The following is a 17214-nucleotide window of genomic DNA, read 5'->3' on the forward strand; positions in this document are numbered from 1 at the left end:
AATAAATCTGATTTTTAAATTATAACCTAAAAAAGTCTACAAATGCTAGTAAAGAAATCTAAAAATATTGCACAATATTAAAAAAAATATTATTATTAATAAAGAAGATCAGATTTTTTTTATCAGAATTTTTTAAATTATAATATAAAAAAAATGTCCACAAATGCTATTAAAGAAATAATACAAAAAATTGTGTAGAAAAATACTATGGATTGTAACATCAATATTTTTTTTACATAACAATGTCAATACTAAAAATTACTAATACTATACTACTAAATAATAATAACTAATAATACTAATAATAACTAATTTTTTTTTTTTTTTTAGTATCTGTACATTTTTTTTCCGGTTGAAAAAAATATATTAAAAAAAAAAAAAAAAAAAAAAAAAAATAAAAAATTCACCCTATATTACAACACCATTATTTATTTGGTTTCATAATAATAATGGCACAAATTTAAAATACTACTAAAAAATAAATAAGTAAATACATTGAATACAAAAAATTGCAACAGAAATATTTCTATGCATAGTAATAATTATTGTATTTAAAAAAATACTAATAAATATAATAGGAATTATAAATAAAATGACCATGGACTGTGACATGTGAAATTAAAATTAATAAAAAAAAATAATATTAATTATTATTTTATTAATGTTAGTGTTACATCTAGAAATAAAATCTAAATAACAAATTCGAAAAAAAAATAGTGATAAAAAAAAATAAAAATTCTAGTGTCTGGCCGCTGAGCAATATGGCATTAGTGCTTTGTCCAGAATCTCCTCCTATTCCATTTTCCTTCCTCCTTTCATTTTAATATTAGATTCTTGCAACTGAAAGCCCTCGTTATGCAGCGGGATAATGGAAACGGGAGGGGGGGAGGGTAATCGGAGTGAAATCATTTCAACCTGTGCAGAGTCTGTTACCATGGAAACCAATTATTCAATGGCTAAATTATTACTGTTTATTACAATCTTCTCTGGGAAGGGGAAAGCTCGCTGTTTGCATCACAAGGACGTCCGGAGATGAATAATTTTTTTTTTCTTGGTGATATTTAAATATTAATAATGGAGAAATTCTGTAGAAAAAAAAAAAAACAGGAATAAAACTAAAAAAGAATAAAAAAAAATATTCTGAATATTTACACTGAGAGAAGTGCATGGACTTACTGGAACATCAGATTGCGCTTCATATTTTCATTGTCACTGTGTAAAATGTTGATGAAAAGTGGGAAATATTGGAAGAATGGGATCATATCGGTGTAATGTATGGAATATTATCGTCATTTTGGTAGAATTAAATCTTCATTCATAGGAGCAGGATGTTTTTCGTGCTTTTAACAAGGGCTGAAGTGCATTTTTGAAATGCAAAATTTGGAACAGAGCCCCCCTCCAGAAACCTATCATAGATGCATTACTTGCAGAGAAGCCTTTGGGACCCTTCAAATTCCAGGTCGAATAGGCAAAATGGACAACTCATTATTAGAAGCCAGGAGGCAGGGATAGATCTATAGTGAGTGTAGGGGTTGCACTTAGGAGTGCCGAAACTGTCCATTTAGCCCACATCAGAATGAGATTAAGTGTAATCTATCACCAGGTTTTTGCTATGTAATCTGATAGTAGCATGATGTAGGGACAGGGACCCTGATTCCATTGATGTGTCACTTACTGGGCTGCTTGCTGTCATTTTGATACAATCACTGTTTTCTCTGCTGTAGATCTAGCAGACCTCAGAATACTGAGCCCTTTATAACCCCACCCTCACCACTGATTGGCAGCTTTCTGTATACACTGTGCATAAGCTGCCAATCAGTGCTGGGGGTGGGGTTACACAGAGCAGGAGGAGTAGGAGGCATGAGACACCTAGTCCTGTAGTGATCATCTCCTGCTGATTAAACACTGATTTTATTAACACAACAACACACAGCCCAGTAAGTAACACATCGCTGGAATCTGGCTCTCAGACCCTGCATCATGCTGCTCTAGGATTACATAGCAAAGACCTGCTGATGGATTAAGTTTAAAGACCCCTGATAGTAGGACGCCCTGTTAGAAATTTTGCATTTGGGCCCATAAACTTCAAGTCACGCCACACCTATGAAAATTTAACAACTGCACCCAGTGGCGGGCCTTTTTTTTTTTATAATGTCACATGGGTTTAATAGAGGAGGGCAATATTATTTCTGTACAGATATATTTCTTAATACAATATAACTATATAGTAAGACAATGATGGACGTATGCCACTATATATTTGTATGTATTTAAAGGGGTATTCTCAAGTTTGGAAGTTAGCCACAGTCATTGGGGTAGGGGATAACTTAATGATCACTGGGTGTCCGACTGCTGGGACCCCCACCGATTTTGATAATCGGGGATCTGTAGATACCCGTGTGAATGGAGCAGAGGTTGATCATGCGCATTGCCACTCCATTCATTTTTATGGGAGTGCTGAAGACCAGTCGAGTACAGCGTTCAGCCATCTCTGGAACTCCCATTAAGAATGAATGAAGCGGCAGCGCTCATGATTCATCACTGACCCCATTCATAAGGGGCTCTTTTCAGCCCCAGTTCTCTGGATTATTGGGGATCCAAATTTTCAAATACCTCTTTAAGGGTGTTTCCCACAATGCCAATATTTTTTACATAGCACAGTATCTATAAGACGTATATCAATATACATTACAAGCCCAGTATAAAGTTTCTTTAATGTACCTTTGTGCTTTTTTTTTTTTAATCTTCCGCCCCTTTGTGCATCCATCTTCACATAGTGGAATGTGTGGTCCTATTCTTATCTGTTATACCTACATCTCCCAGCTTCTTCTCAGTGCTGCAGACGCCCCCTCTCTTGTGTTCCTCCTGATAGAAATAGATGGATTTCACTTTGTATTTGTATGGATGAGGGGGCCAATGACAGTTTTGTATGTAGAGGGTCATGGGGATCTTCAGAGCATGAGTTGAACATAGCATAGCTGAGCTGTGCTACAACACGGCTCTCCGGGCAATGAGGAAGTCGTGAGAATATGTCTGTTTTATTATTCGGGGTCATAGGTGCATCTGTTTTTCATGAATTAGATGGGGTCGTTAGGTGCAATTGCAGCTGGTATTAGTGGGATCTTCAGAGTCAAGCATAGCTGAGCAGTGCAACCCGGATGTCAGATGTTTTATTAGACAGGGTCATTAGGTTCATCTGAGCAGAGATCCAGTGGAAACAGAGGGAAAAGAGAGTCATAGGGAGTCATCATTGGGCGGTGAGGGGGTGATAGCTGCAGTTCAGTGCAGATTTTAAAAAATAGCTTGAATAATTCTGTTTGTGCAGAAAACTAAGTCCGCATTATGATTTTGGGAATAACACTTTAAGCAGCATTCCCAAATAACTGTAGGGAAGCTCAGTAACAGCTATTTCAGTTGCACCCAATTCCAACAGAAGAAAAAAAAATTGTAACATGTTTCATCTGAATTACTTTTCTCTAGAAACTTTGCTTCAAGCTGGATATATCTGTTAATACAGCGCCTGATGGAACATTCATGGCACCACACGGAGGCTCTGCAGCTCTGTACTAAGGAGCCATTTAGCCTCCTCACTCTGTGCTATGCTGTTTGCATGACCTCTAATTGTCCATGTCAGATTTAAAGGGGTATAAAATTAGTAAAGAGCTGTCTAATTAGTTAATGAAAATAAGCAAGTTTGCAATTGACTTGCTCTTTCTATCTGCTTTTGTTCTCCTGCAATTATAGCTTTTATCTTTCATAGTGTACAGCTTGTTTCCGTGGAGCTCAGCTTCCAGACCCTGGCCGAGAGTGCGCAGTAGTTACTTTTCAGTAGAGGTACTGTTATAAATCTCGCTTTCACAGCAGGTCGCTCTCTGCTCTCTCTGTCCAGAGCTGTCTGCTTGTTCAAATGCTGTGTTATCTCTATATGCAATTAAAGTGATAGCAGTGTAGGCTCCAGAGCAAACCACTGGTAGCTGAATGTGTTACAGTAGATCTTGAGCTTAGCTTTATAGCTCTACTAAGGCTGCAGTCAGATGGCCGTATAAATCGGACTGAGATCGGAAAGCAGTGCATGGGCTGACTGGCGACTCTCCCAACCTGAGTGTGACCGCTTCATATTTCTATGCAGCTGTAACGCTTGGGTCGGGAGAGCCGCCGACCAGTCCATGCACTGCGTTCCGATCTCCGTCCGATTTATACAGCCGTCTAATACTACAGTGCTGCTGTTTGCCAGAGCTGTCACTCAGGGAGGAGAGCCCGCCCTGCTGGAGACCAGGAAGTAAAGAGACTGGACTGCTCTGAGCTGCTCAAGAGACAACTTGAGAACAACCCTTTAAGGCAGTATGAATCATATTTGGAGATACGAAGTAGACTGTAGACTACCAATATGCAATTCAGTTAAGGTAGAGTCATTGCTTAAGAAACCAGACATCCGAGTGCTGTCGATTTTTTTGACAGACCCATAGACTTTGCCGATTTTTATCCGACATTCCCATCAATATCGGACACGTCTTCTTGATCGTGTTCACAGACATGTGAACTGCCCCATTCACTATTATAGACATGAATGCTGTCCATGAATAACACGGATAGCACTTGTATGAGAAAAACATGGGTGAATGAGGCCTTACTCTAAGATAGTGACTTATCTTAAAGTATATATGGGTGTGATCTTTATATATAAGTCTTTAACTTTTTATGGTAGCAAAGTGTTGTTACTACTCGCTTTTTTTTCACACTGAAGTTTTAGCTTTTTATCGGCTCTTATCGTTTTTCCTGCTGTGCTTGCACTTGAGTATCTGAACAGGTTGAAGTGCACTGTAAAGTAGGGGGGTGCATGGAGTCTAATGAGAAAGGAAGTGGATTTCAGATTGTTAGTGTTCACAACTGCCTGATGGCCCCATACACATTAGATAAAAATTGTCTGACAATTGGTGATTCAGCGATCAAATGATCGTTCGTTTGGCGATGGCCTCGAACACATTACAGACTACATCGGGCAATGTTGGATTTTTTTAGATGGATAATACAGCCGGCCCACAAAAATTGGCCTGAAAAATATGACACATGTGATCTTTTTATTAATGGATTAATAACACCAAAAAAATTCTCAATCTATAATCAAAATAACCAGAAAAGAAGCACAAATATACAACAACACTAAAAAAAGGAACTTCTTAATAAGGGCTAAAAATATATTTATTTATAAGTTATAAAAATTATTCAATCAGTATAACAAAGATTATCAGATTGTGATATTGTAGATTGTGAGCCCTCGCGGGCAGGGTCCTCACTCCTCATGTACCAGTCGCTGTCACATTGTGTTCAAGATTGTTGTAATTGTTCTTGTATGTATACCCCTTTTTCACATGTAAAGTACCATGGAATAAATGGCGCTGTAATAATAAAATAATAATAATAATAATATCACAAGATGGGGGTACAGATGAAGAAAAGGTGGGTACACCTGGTAAAATAAATATTTGGCACACTGTAAATACTACAAAGAGAATACCCCTATATTCAAAATATGGACATAGTGTCAATATATCATAATTTAGAACATACAGATCACATAAAATAGATAATAGCCACTTATATAATAAAAAGTGACACCAGACCTGCATATAAGATCCCAAACCATAAAATGATAAGGGGTATCGAGGTAACGTTACCTGTAGTGCACCACACCTGCGATCCACCACACCCAACGTGCGTTTCGCAAGGAAATAATTGTCAGGGAATATCTTGTGATATTCTTTGTTATACTGATTGAATAATTTTTATAATTTATAAATAAAGATATTTTTGGCCCTTATTAAGAAGTTCCTTTTAATGAATTAATAACCAAACAAGCTAAAGATCGATACGGTTGGAATCATTTGACTGCTCACACCTGCGTTTTAAAGCTCCATGAAAACAAGGGACACCATGATGGAAGTCAGTGGGGTCCATTGGGTGCCGTTGATCTGTTGTGTGACAAATCCAGTACTGCCTAAGGGTATGTTCACATGTTCACACAGCTGTATTCATAATTCTGCAAAGCTGAAATCTCCCATCATTCCCTGTGACTCAATGATTACATCAATCTTATTTGGACAACGATAAGAAGTGAAAATCAGCGAGGCCTTTTGGACACTTCCAATCTTTGTGATCTCCAAGTAAAAGGGCTGTAAACATTTATGGGGGCAGAGTCTGCATTTCCAGCTAAAATAGTGGTGCCTGAAATAAAAATGAAATGACTATATTCCTCGGTGTGACATTTTCATTGTAGACTTTGCTCAGTGAATGTATTTTACCGGAACAGAGTGTCCTTGGGATTAAATGACTTCTTTAATGTCTGTCATTTCTATCGCTGACCTTGTGTGGACTTTTTTAGGTCCTGAACATAGTAGTTCAGTAATCAGCGGGATTTAAGCCACGGCATTCTGAGCGTTGATCCTCTTTTTCATGTATGCTTTAGTCAGGAAAGAACAATTCTCTGGCATCTTTTCCTAGAACTGTATGTTGTGCCGTTCCTCTGTTATTGCTCCTGGAAATTAATGAATAAATTGACAACTGAGTGTTACCATTCCTAAATAGTTGTATGTACACATCCACAGTATGTGTGTGTATATATATATATATTTATATATATATATTTACATATATATATATATGTACAGTGGTGTGAAGAATTGTTTGCCCCCTTCCTGATTTCTTATTCTTTTGCATGTTTGTCACACTTAAATGTTTCAATTGCAGTTTTTAAATGAAGGTCTTTATTATTAAGGGAAAAAGAAATCCAAACCTTCAGGGCCCTGTGTGAAAAAGTGATTCCTTTCCCCCCTTCAGGGTATGTGCACACGATGCAGAAATGAAGCAGAAAATTTCTGCATCATTTCTGAATCTCCCTGGCAGAAAAAACGCATGCAGATTGTGCATGCGTTTTTCCTGCGGAATACATGCGGATTCACATGCGTTTCCACATGCGTTTCCGCTTGTGGATTGAGTAAAACATAAATTTTCTGTGGTTTATCACATCTTTGATTACTGCCACACCTGTTCTCAATCAAGAAATCACTTAAATAGGACCTGACAGTGCCAAGGAAAACGGCACAAGCCGAAGATCTCAGTGATTGGCTACAACAGTGAAGTGCGCTGTCGACATGACGTCACCACTGCAACCAAATCACTGAGACCCAACCGTGGCGGGTAGCCAGCACTGGACCTGGGGAGGGTGAGTATCTGCTGTGTTTATTTTAGGTCTTTTACAGCGTTTGGGGTCCATCTTTTCTGAAAGTGGAAAACCCCTTTAAATTGTTTTATTACGTGGGAACTGTATAGTAGTAGGAATAGTGTTTGGACACTGAATATTGTTTGTCACTATATATTGATATTGTATAAGCTAGTTATGGCAGCATAAATTTCCGACACTATATGGCGGTGTTATGTAGGCTGAAATTATGAGAAAAAAATTCCCCTCTGGTACTTGTAAAATTAGCCAACATGGGCCCTACATTACGGCTGTCCTGGGCCCCATTGCTAGTAAAAAGTCTTTTCACATAGGCCAAAGGGAATTTTTGGGCCCCTTAGGCTCCAGGGCCCGGGTGCGATTGTAACTCCATTGATCCATTATTGTGACTACCGCTATTATTGCAGTGGAGGCTTTTGGCCGCTATAGTAATTTTCACAGAAATGAAGTGTCATTGCTGACTATATCCTCGGCCATCTCTCCTCTGGTTGACTACACTAAATATGATTTGTCTTTCAGGGAAGTGATGAGGAGCTGTCAGAAAACGAAGCGGAGATGGGGATGGAGAAGTCAGAAAGTGACGGCAGTGACTACGCTCCCAATAAGAAAAAGAAGAAAAAAATGAAGGAGAAGAAAGAAAAGAAATCCAAACGGAAAAAGAAAGATGGAGAAGACGAAGACAACGAAGAAACCTGTATAAAGGTAACGTATTCTGGAGACATCTCCAGCTACTTACTCAATAATTTCCCGCTCGAGAAAAAAAAATAAAATTGAAGGGTTTCTGGAGAACGTTTTCCTCCTGGAGTCACATCCCTTTTTGGTTTATGCGCCTCTTTCCTTAATTGCAGTTTGGCATTATATTATAAGAGGGATACAAAAGGCATATTGGCTAACAGCCATTTCGCATGAAACCACGTTTCCCGATAGCTTAGAGGAAGCGTGGTATGATTTTACATCAGTGGTGAGTGCCCCTTATTAGCTTTTGGAGTTTCTCACAATAGTTTAGTCCCACAGCCGCAAATATATAGCGATGTGCTCTATATCTCCAACAGAAGAGGACTGATTGATCAGGTTTTGGCACGCCTGGCAAACAAGTTATTTTGCTAAGAGAGTCAACGGTAATCTAAAGATCTCTCCTTTAGAAGAAGGACAAATGTGATATTACTGGTGGTCAATTATATAAATGGTCATAAATGTGTTATGATATGAAGTCTACCAGAATGGGAACTACTCTTGTATACCTTACACAGAAGAACTGATGTCCATGTGTCCTAGTAGGATGTATGGACAAGAGTTGTCTTCATGAAACAGCCACTTCAAGTATTACTTCAAATGGATGGACTTTTGGCAATGGCGCCAGGCTTCCTTAAGGACAGCTGAAGTTAGACCATAGACTTAAAGCTGAAAAAAACAGTGAGTGTTGGACAAGAAACCAATTTTTACTATGGCTCAATCTTGGTGGTGGAACCTTCACCAATGGAGACAACTTCTGATATGTCTTTACAATATGTCTGAATTTGTGGGAGTCAAGAAGACCCTTTGTTCCCCTAATATAGGGCAATCGCCATCCGGCTCATAAGGATTTTTTCCTTCTTCTTGATCAAGACTGGTGGATTATGAGTTAGACTTGATGGACCTGTCTTTTTTCAATCTTAGCAATCATTTTTTTTATATGCAATTTTCCCGTGAGCTTCTCCTTCCTTGTTAAAATCGCTGTAGGGAAAAATTTTAGAAAAAATGTTACTGAGGACCCAGTGTGTGTCATAGGGCTACCGTAACTTATAAACTAATGCAGAGGCCAGAACGAAGCATGAGCTACAGATGTGAAGCCAGACTTACTTAGTATGTTATAGTGCGTGATATCTCACCCCTAAATCACAGCAGTGCAACACGAGTTGCCACGATTTGTAGGTACTGTATATTACTTTCTAAGAGTATTACATTTTATTGTAAAGGAGCCAAAGACCTCGGCACAGCTGATGGAGGAATGGGGACTGGACAACGTAGAGTATACCTTCTCTGAGGAAGACTATCATACCCTGACTAATTACAAGGCCTTCAGTCAGTTTCTCAGGTATTTACAACAGTCCCAAACCATAAAAAGGTGATAAATAAAAAAGATCAGCTCACACAATTATGAGGAGGCAACGCAGAGGAACTTCCCATGCCGCAAGAAAGTCAGGTCAAATAGAAAAAAAAGGGGTTCCACCATTAGGGTCTTCATTAAAAACACTCTTTATTATTACAAAAATAAATTAAAAAGGCGCAATGTCAAAGCTGGAAATTGGCTAGCAAACACGTTTCGGGCAGGTGTCCTTAGTCATTACATACATTGCAATGACCAGGGCTGTGGAGTCGGTAAGCCAAACCTCCAACTACGACTCCTCAATTTCCATGACTCCAACTCTGACTCCACGACTCCGACTCCCTCATACATGGCTCATGTTTAAGTGATAAATTTACTGTAGCACAGATTCATCTCAGCTAAAAGTCTAGACCCTTAGATCAGGAATAGGACAGACATTTATAGGACATTTCATAACTTTCCCAAATTCTTATGAAAAAAAATATTCCCCACAAACTGCACTGAACTACTGCATCCAATTTATTATATATTTTAGGAGTTGGAGTATGTCCATTTTATACCGACTCCGATTCCGACTCCACCAAAATGGACACCGACTACACGACTCCGACTCCACAGCCCTGGCAATGTCTGAAACGTGTTTGATAGACATTTTTCGACACTGGAACTGTGACTTTTTAATTTATTTTTGTAATGAAAAGTGTTTTTTAATGAAGACCCTGTTGCCAGAACCCCCCTTTTTCTATAAAAAAAAGTTGTGGTATATGCTAATTTTATTAAAATGGGTGGTGCTGGACAGTTTTATGGATGTTCCCAGGTATAGGGGAGTTGCTTACAATGTGGGATTTAAATTAAATTATACATTTAGGTCCCCATATTTTGCCAGAGATATTATTTTTTTGTTGTAAAAGAATGATATACAGTGGGAAAATAAGTATTTGATACGTTGCCGATTTTGCAAGTTTGCCCACCTACAAAGAACGGAGAGGTCTGTAATTTTTATCATAGGTACACTTCACCTGTGAGAGACAGAATCTAAAAATAAAACCCAGAAAATCAGATTGTATGATTTTTACATAATTAATTTGCAGTTTATTACATGAAATAAGTATTTGATACAATAGAAAAACAGAACTTAATATTTGGTCCAGAAACCTTTGTTTGCAATTACAGAGGTCAGACGTTTCCTGTAGTTCTTGACCAGGTTTGCACACACTGCAACAGGGATTTTGGCCCACTCCTCCATACAGATCTTCTCCAGATCTTTCAGGTTTCGGGGCTGTCGCTGGGCAGCATTGAGTTTCAGCTCCCTCCAAAGATTTTCTATTGGGTTCAGGTCTGGAGATTGGCTAGGCCACTCCAGGACCTTGAAATACTTCTTACGGAGCCACTCCTTAGTTGCTCCGGCTGTGTGTTTCGGGTCATTGTCATGCTGGAAGACCCAGGGACGACACATCTTCAATGCTCTTACTGAGGGAAGGAGGTTGTTGGCCATAATCTTGTGATATATGACCCCATCCATCGTCCCTTCAATACGGTGCAGCTGTCCTGTCCCCTTTGCCGAAAATCACCCCCAAAAAGCAACCTCAAAGTATGATGTTTCTGCCACCATGCATCACGGTTGGGACAGTGTTCTTGCTGTTGTACTCATCCTTCTTCAAGTGGAGTTGATACCAAAAAGTTCTATTTTGGTCTCATCCGACCACATGACCTTCTCCCATGCCTCCTCTGGATCATCCAGATGGTCATTGGCGAACTTCAAACGGGTCTGGACATGCGCTAGCGTGACCAGGCGGAACTTGCGTGCCCTGCAGGATTTTAATCCATGACGGCGTAGTGTGTTACTAACGGTAATGTGTGAGACTTTGGTCCTAGCTCTCTTCAGGTCATTGACCAGGTCCTCCTGTGTAGTTTTGGGCTTATTCCTGACCTTTCTCAGAATCATCCTTACACCACGAGGCAAGATCGTACATGGAGCCTGTCTTGTAGCCCATCCCAACCATGTGCAGGTCTACAATTTAGTCCCTGGTGTCCTTAGACAGCTCTTTGGTCTTGGCCATGGTGGAAAGATTGGAGTGTGATTGATTGAGTGTGTGGACAGGTGTCTTTTATACAGGTAACAAGTTCAAACAGGTGCAATTAATACAGGTAATGAGTTCAGATGAGGAGGGCTTCCTAAAGAAAAACTAACAGGTCTGTTAGAGCCAGAATTCTTGCTGGTTGGTAGGTGATCAAATACTCATTTCATGCAATAAAATGAAAATGAATTATTTAAAAATCATACAATGTGATTTTCTGGATTTTTTTTTAGATTTTGTCTCTAACAGGTCAAGTGTACCTACAACAAAAAATACAGACCTCTCCATTCTTTGTAGGTGGGTAAGGAGCGTAGCTCTTACAGCTGACTGGATCTGCCCAGATTCAGTGTCCCTGCGCTCTTCCGATACTGCAGAGGTACTGCTGTCTCTGCTTGCAGCATCGGAAAGCACACAGTTTGACCCGGCAGCGCAACCATGCCAGTGGTCCTCACTATCATTTAAGCAAGAGCGCTCCACCCCCTCTCCCACCCACAAGAAGCAGTAAGCCGGTGTTGAGTGGGAGAGAGGGGCAGCAGGAAGCGAGTAGAGGACAACCTCATTAAGACCACTAAGGTCCCTGTGTGTGATGATATTTACTTTTTTATCTATTTTAGACCTTTAATAGCAAAAAAGAACCCTAAGATTCCCATGTCCAAGATGATGACCGTGCTGGGTGCCAAATGGCGAGAATTCAGTGCCAATAACCCCCTGAAGGGCAGCTCGGCGGCAGCAGCGGCCGCGGCTGTTGCTGCGGCAGTTGAAACTGTGACAGTTGCTTCTCCGCTGTTAGTTGCTCCTCCGCCACCTGCTCAGCCTCCTCCCATAAGAAAGGCAAAGACCAAGGAAGGGAAAGGTATGATCTTGATGGCATTTATCTGTATACATTGGCAGCAATAAGAGGTGAAATTAAGTTTTTAACTTTTTTTTTTTATTAAAAGCAATGTTCATATTGCAGTTATGTACGATTTTCCTTCATTTTTATATATTTCTTTACTCATTAGTTAATCTAAATGTTGAGTTTTCAAGTTGATATCTATAATATAACCGGGGATGCGTACCTCTGTCTGAAGCCTCGATAGACTGCGCATGCGTGACGCGCAGTCTGGCTCCAGACAGAAGCAGGCATCCAGCCGTTACAGGTAAGAGGAGGTGTATGGCGCCGGAGATCGCGCGGTATGCGTAGGCACTGAACACATACCGCGATCTCCGGCGCCATACTTACATACTTACCTGACCGGTAGGAGCGTTGCCGCGGCGCCTCTCTTCTGGCCGGAGACCGGGGGCAGGAGTGAGGCGTCGGATCGGCGCGTGCGCATAGCGCTATCCTTTGCCATTTTACTGAAGACACATTTACAGTGTGTCTTCAACAAAATGGCGCCGGACAGTGCGGTGCTCCGGTGCCGCTCTCCTCCCCCGGCCTCCGGCAGAACAGGACGCTGCAGCGCTGGAGTACGGAGAAGAAAGGTGAGTATAACTGTTTATTTTTTTTTGTATGTGTGTACAGTGTGAAAGGGAAGAGGGGGCCAAACATATCAGGATTGTGGGGTGAGGGGACCATGCATATACCAGGATTGTGGGGTGAGGGGACCATGCATATACCAGGATTGGGGGGTGAGGGGTACCACGCATACCAGGATTGGGGGGTGAGGGGTACCACGCATACCAGGATTGGGGGGTGAGGGGTACCACGCATACCAGGATGGGGGATGAGGGGAGCCACGCATACCGGGATTGGGGATGAGGGGAGCCATGCATACCAGGATTGGGGATGAGGGGAGCCACGCATACCGGGAATGGGGATGAGGGGAGCCACGCATACCAGGATTGGGGATGAGGATAGCCACGCATACCGGGAATGGGGATGAGGGGAGCCACGCATACCGGGATTGGGGATGAGGTGAGCCACGCATACCGGGATTGGGGATGAGGTGAGCCACGCATACCGGGATTGGGGATGAGGGGAGCCACGCATACCGGGATTGGGGATGAGGGGATCTACGCATACAGGGATTGGGGATGAGGGGTGCCACGCATACAGTGATTGGGGATGAGGGGTGCCACGCATACCGGGAATGGGGATGAGGGGAGCCACGCATACCAGGATTGGGGATGAGGGGTGCCACGCATACCGGGAATGGGGATGAGGGGAGCCACGCATACCGGGATTGGGGATGAGGTGAGCCACGCATACAGGGATTGGGGATGAGGTGAGCCACGCATACCGGGATTGGGGATGAGGGGAGCCACGCATACCGGGATTGGGGATGAGGGGATCTACGCATACAGGGATTGGGGATGAGGGGTGCCACGCATACAGTGATTGGGGATGAGGGGTGCCACGCATACAGGGATTGGGGATGAGAGGTGCCACGCATACAGGGATTGGGGATGAGGGGTGCCAGTCATACAGGGATTGGGGATGAGGGGTGCCACGCATACCAGGATTGGGGATGAGGGGTGCCACGCATACCAGGGTTGGGGAGTGAGGGGTACCACGCATACCAGGGTTGGGGGGTGAGGGGTACCACGCATACCAAGGTTGGGGGGTGAGGGGTACCACGCATAACGGGATTGGGGATGAGGGGAGCCACGCATACCGGGATTGGGGATGAGGTGAGCCACGCATACCGGGATTGGGGATGAGGTGAGCCACGCATACCGAGATTGGGGATGAGGGGAGTCACGCATAACGGGATTGGGGATGAGGGGATCCACGCATACAGTGATTGGGGATGAGGGGTGCCACGCATACAGGGATTGGGGATGAGGGGTGCCACGCATACAGGGATTGGGGATGAGGGGTGCCACACATACAGGGATTGGGGATGAGGGGTGCCACGCATACAGGGATTGGGGATGAGGGGTGCCACGCATACAGGGATTGGGGATGAGGAGTGCCACGCATACCAGGATTGGGGATGAGGGGTGCCACGCATACCAGAATTGGGGGGTGAGGGGTACCACGCATACCAGGATTGGGGGGTGAGGGGTACCACGCATACCAGGGTTGGGGGGTGAGGGGTACCACGCATACCAGGGTTGGGGGGTGAGGGGTACCACACATACCCGGATTGGGGATGAGGGGTGCCACGCATACCGGGATTGGGGATGAGGGGTGCCACGCATACCGGGATTGGGGATGAGGGGTGCCACGCATACCAGGATTGGGGATGAGGGGTGCCACGCATACCAAGATTGGGGATGAGGGGTGCCATGCATCCCGGGATTCTGATGAGGGGCCATGCATACAGGGATAGGGATGAGGAGTGCCATGCTACAAGGATTCGGATGAGGGGCCATGCATACCAGTATGGGGTACCATACATACCTGGATAGGGATGAGGGATGGGGTACCATGCATACCAGGATAGGGATGAGGGGTGCCATGCATACCAGGATTGGGGATGAGGGGTGCCACGCATACCAGGATTGGGGGGGGGGGGTCCCGCATACAGGGATAGGGGTTGAGGGGTGCCATGCATACCGGGATTGGGGATGAGGGGTGCCATGCATACCAAGATTGGGGATGAGGGGTGCCATGCATACCGGGATTGGGGATGAGGGGTGCCATGCATACCAGAATAGGGATGAGGGATGCCATGCATACCAGGATAGGATGGTAGGGACAGGATGGGGGCAGCACAAATACCAGGAGGGGGGCAGCACATACCACACATACCAGCATGGGAGACCATATACCAATAAAAATGCCCGCCACCCGGGCGTAGAATGGGTTCAATAGCTAGTGTATTATAATAACATTTGATTAATACATTATAATATATTTATTTCCTTTGTATTGCTATCTCTGTAATGTCTGATGTCCAGGGCCTGGTGTTAGGAAAAAATCTAAATCCAAAGATTCTAAGAAGAAAGGGAAAGGGAAGAAAGTTGCAAACCTCAAGTTTAAATTCGGAGGAATGGTGAACAAACGGAGAAAAGGGTCTTCGGTAAGTACCTAAACGTGATTGAAATTTTTTTTAAATAAATATTGAAGTGACAATACAATTAGTCTGAATTTTACCGTTTTGTGTATGCAGCTTGTGTGCAAACCTATATGTCTCCATAGATGCAGACTAAAAACTTATGGTATTTGTTGTCTGATGCACAGAGACACATAATTCGGCATAGTTTCTGTATACACATAACTTCTTTAACAATTTTTTTTTTAATGTCTACAAAACGTAATTTTATAGGACACTAAATAACTAATTTTGTACATTAATTTCGGGTTGGTAATGGGATGTCAGAGAGGTGCCCCATTACCTTACTCGTTAAGATTACAGACATTTTGGTCCGGATTTATTATTTTATTTGTGCTTTTTTTTCCTCTAGTTGCTGGAGTTTTTCATTTGCGCTTTATTCTTTTATTGTGCTCCTTTTGAAAGTCTATTTTATATGCGTACTCCTGTTTTTATGTTCATTATTATGGGCTGGGCTCGAGGTTTCCAGATGTTTTCAGCTGATTAATTAAAGGGTTTTCCCATCTCTAAGATCCTTTCCCAATATGTTGTAGGTGTAATAATAATAATATTAGCAAGTACCTCCAATTAGAAATGTAGTATAGTTCTTCTGATTCGCTATGTTGCTTACCCCATTCGCAGGGCATTGTAGTAGCTTAGGTTTCCATGGTTACGACCACTCATATAGTGACAGTTAGTTAGTGGTCGTAGCCATAGACATCTAAGGTACTGCAATGCCCTGCAAATGGACTAAGCGACATAGTGAATCAGAAGGACTATACTACATTTCTAATTGGAGGTATGAATCAGAAGGACTATACTACATTTCTAATTGGAGGTATGAATCAGAAGGACTATACTACATTTCTAATTGGAGGTATTTGCTTATAATATTATTAATATTATACCTACTCCATATTGGGATAGGATTCTGGAGATGGGAATACTCCTTTAATTCTGACCTTTTTTAAAAAGTCACAACATTTTTGCAAATGCGTTCCGGAGTGATTTTATCTAAATCTGAAATTTTGGCTTAAATTCTGGGACATGTGAATTTTCGAGCTAAGAAGTAACAAAAACAGGTAGCAATAAAAATAAAGAGCATTTTTTTCATGAAATGTTTGTGCTGTTTTGAAGAATTTGGTGCAAAAAATTGTCAAGGCCCAAAAAAAACTGACTTTAACCCCCCCCCCAATAAATGATGAATTGGGCTCTTTGTGCTCCTCTCTGCCCCACAATGAATGAAGACAGCCTCAATGTAATTTAATAATTACATGATTTATCTTATATAATAAGCCCGTGTCACAATCCCCTCCTCCAGTCCACACCATGGCGACCAACTTACCAACGTTACTTCCAAATTCGTAGACCTTCATCAGACTAATCAACAGCAGAAAGCAGAAATAAAGGTTTGTATTGGGGGCGAGCGGCCATGAGTCTGACCACATACATCACATACTTCTGCTTGTATATCCAGAGTGAAGAGGACGAGCGAGAGGAATCTGACTTTGACAGCGCGAGTATCAATAGCGCCTCTGTCCGGTCGGATATTTCGGGTGGTCTAGGAAAGAAAGGAAAACGAAGGAAGAAGAAGAGTAAAAGGAGTAAGTATTTGTATTCTTTTCTTTTTCAGATGCCTTTAGGGTATCAGGAAAACAGCCATGATGGGGCATAACTATAACTACAGACCTCATTTGTGTAAGAGGTTGAATAGAGATAATGAGTAATCTCCTTGTTATCGATCCTCATCCTTGAGTAGTTACAAGGGCGTCTCTTTGTCTTTGAGGACCTGTCTTGTCCTACATTATATGGAATACTCATTTGTGTAATTCTTAATTCCCCCTGTGGTGGCGC

General features: G+C 42.2%; 1 protein-coding gene across 9 annotated transcripts in view; it reads left to right on the forward strand.

Moving 5' to 3' along the window:
* Nucleotides 1-17214, forward strand: part of CHD5 (chromodomain helicase DNA binding protein 5) — a 277373-nt gene that overhangs the window by 75060 nt on the left and 185099 nt on the right. For all 9 annotated transcript variants that reach the window (XM_073656702.1, XM_073656704.1, XM_073656701.1 and 6 more), the window contains exons 3-7: nt 7754-7936; nt 9190-9308; nt 12013-12251; nt 15227-15348; nt 16838-16964. In XM_073656702.1, coding sequence (XP_073512803.1) covers nt 7754-7936; nt 9190-9308; nt 12013-12251; nt 15227-15348; nt 16838-16964 — 790 coding nt within the window. The remainder of the gene's footprint in view (nt 1-7753; nt 7937-9189; nt 9309-12012; nt 12252-15226; nt 15349-16837; nt 16965-17214) is intronic.

The sequence above is a fragment of the Phyllobates terribilis genome, unplaced genomic scaffold (assembly GCF_046119375.1).
Source record: "Phyllobates terribilis strain yellow unplaced genomic scaffold, ASM4611937v1 Scaffold_12__6_contigs__length_324123572, whole genome shotgun sequence".
NCBI classification, from domain to species: Eukaryota; Metazoa; Chordata; class Amphibia; order Anura; family Dendrobatidae; genus Phyllobates; species Phyllobates terribilis.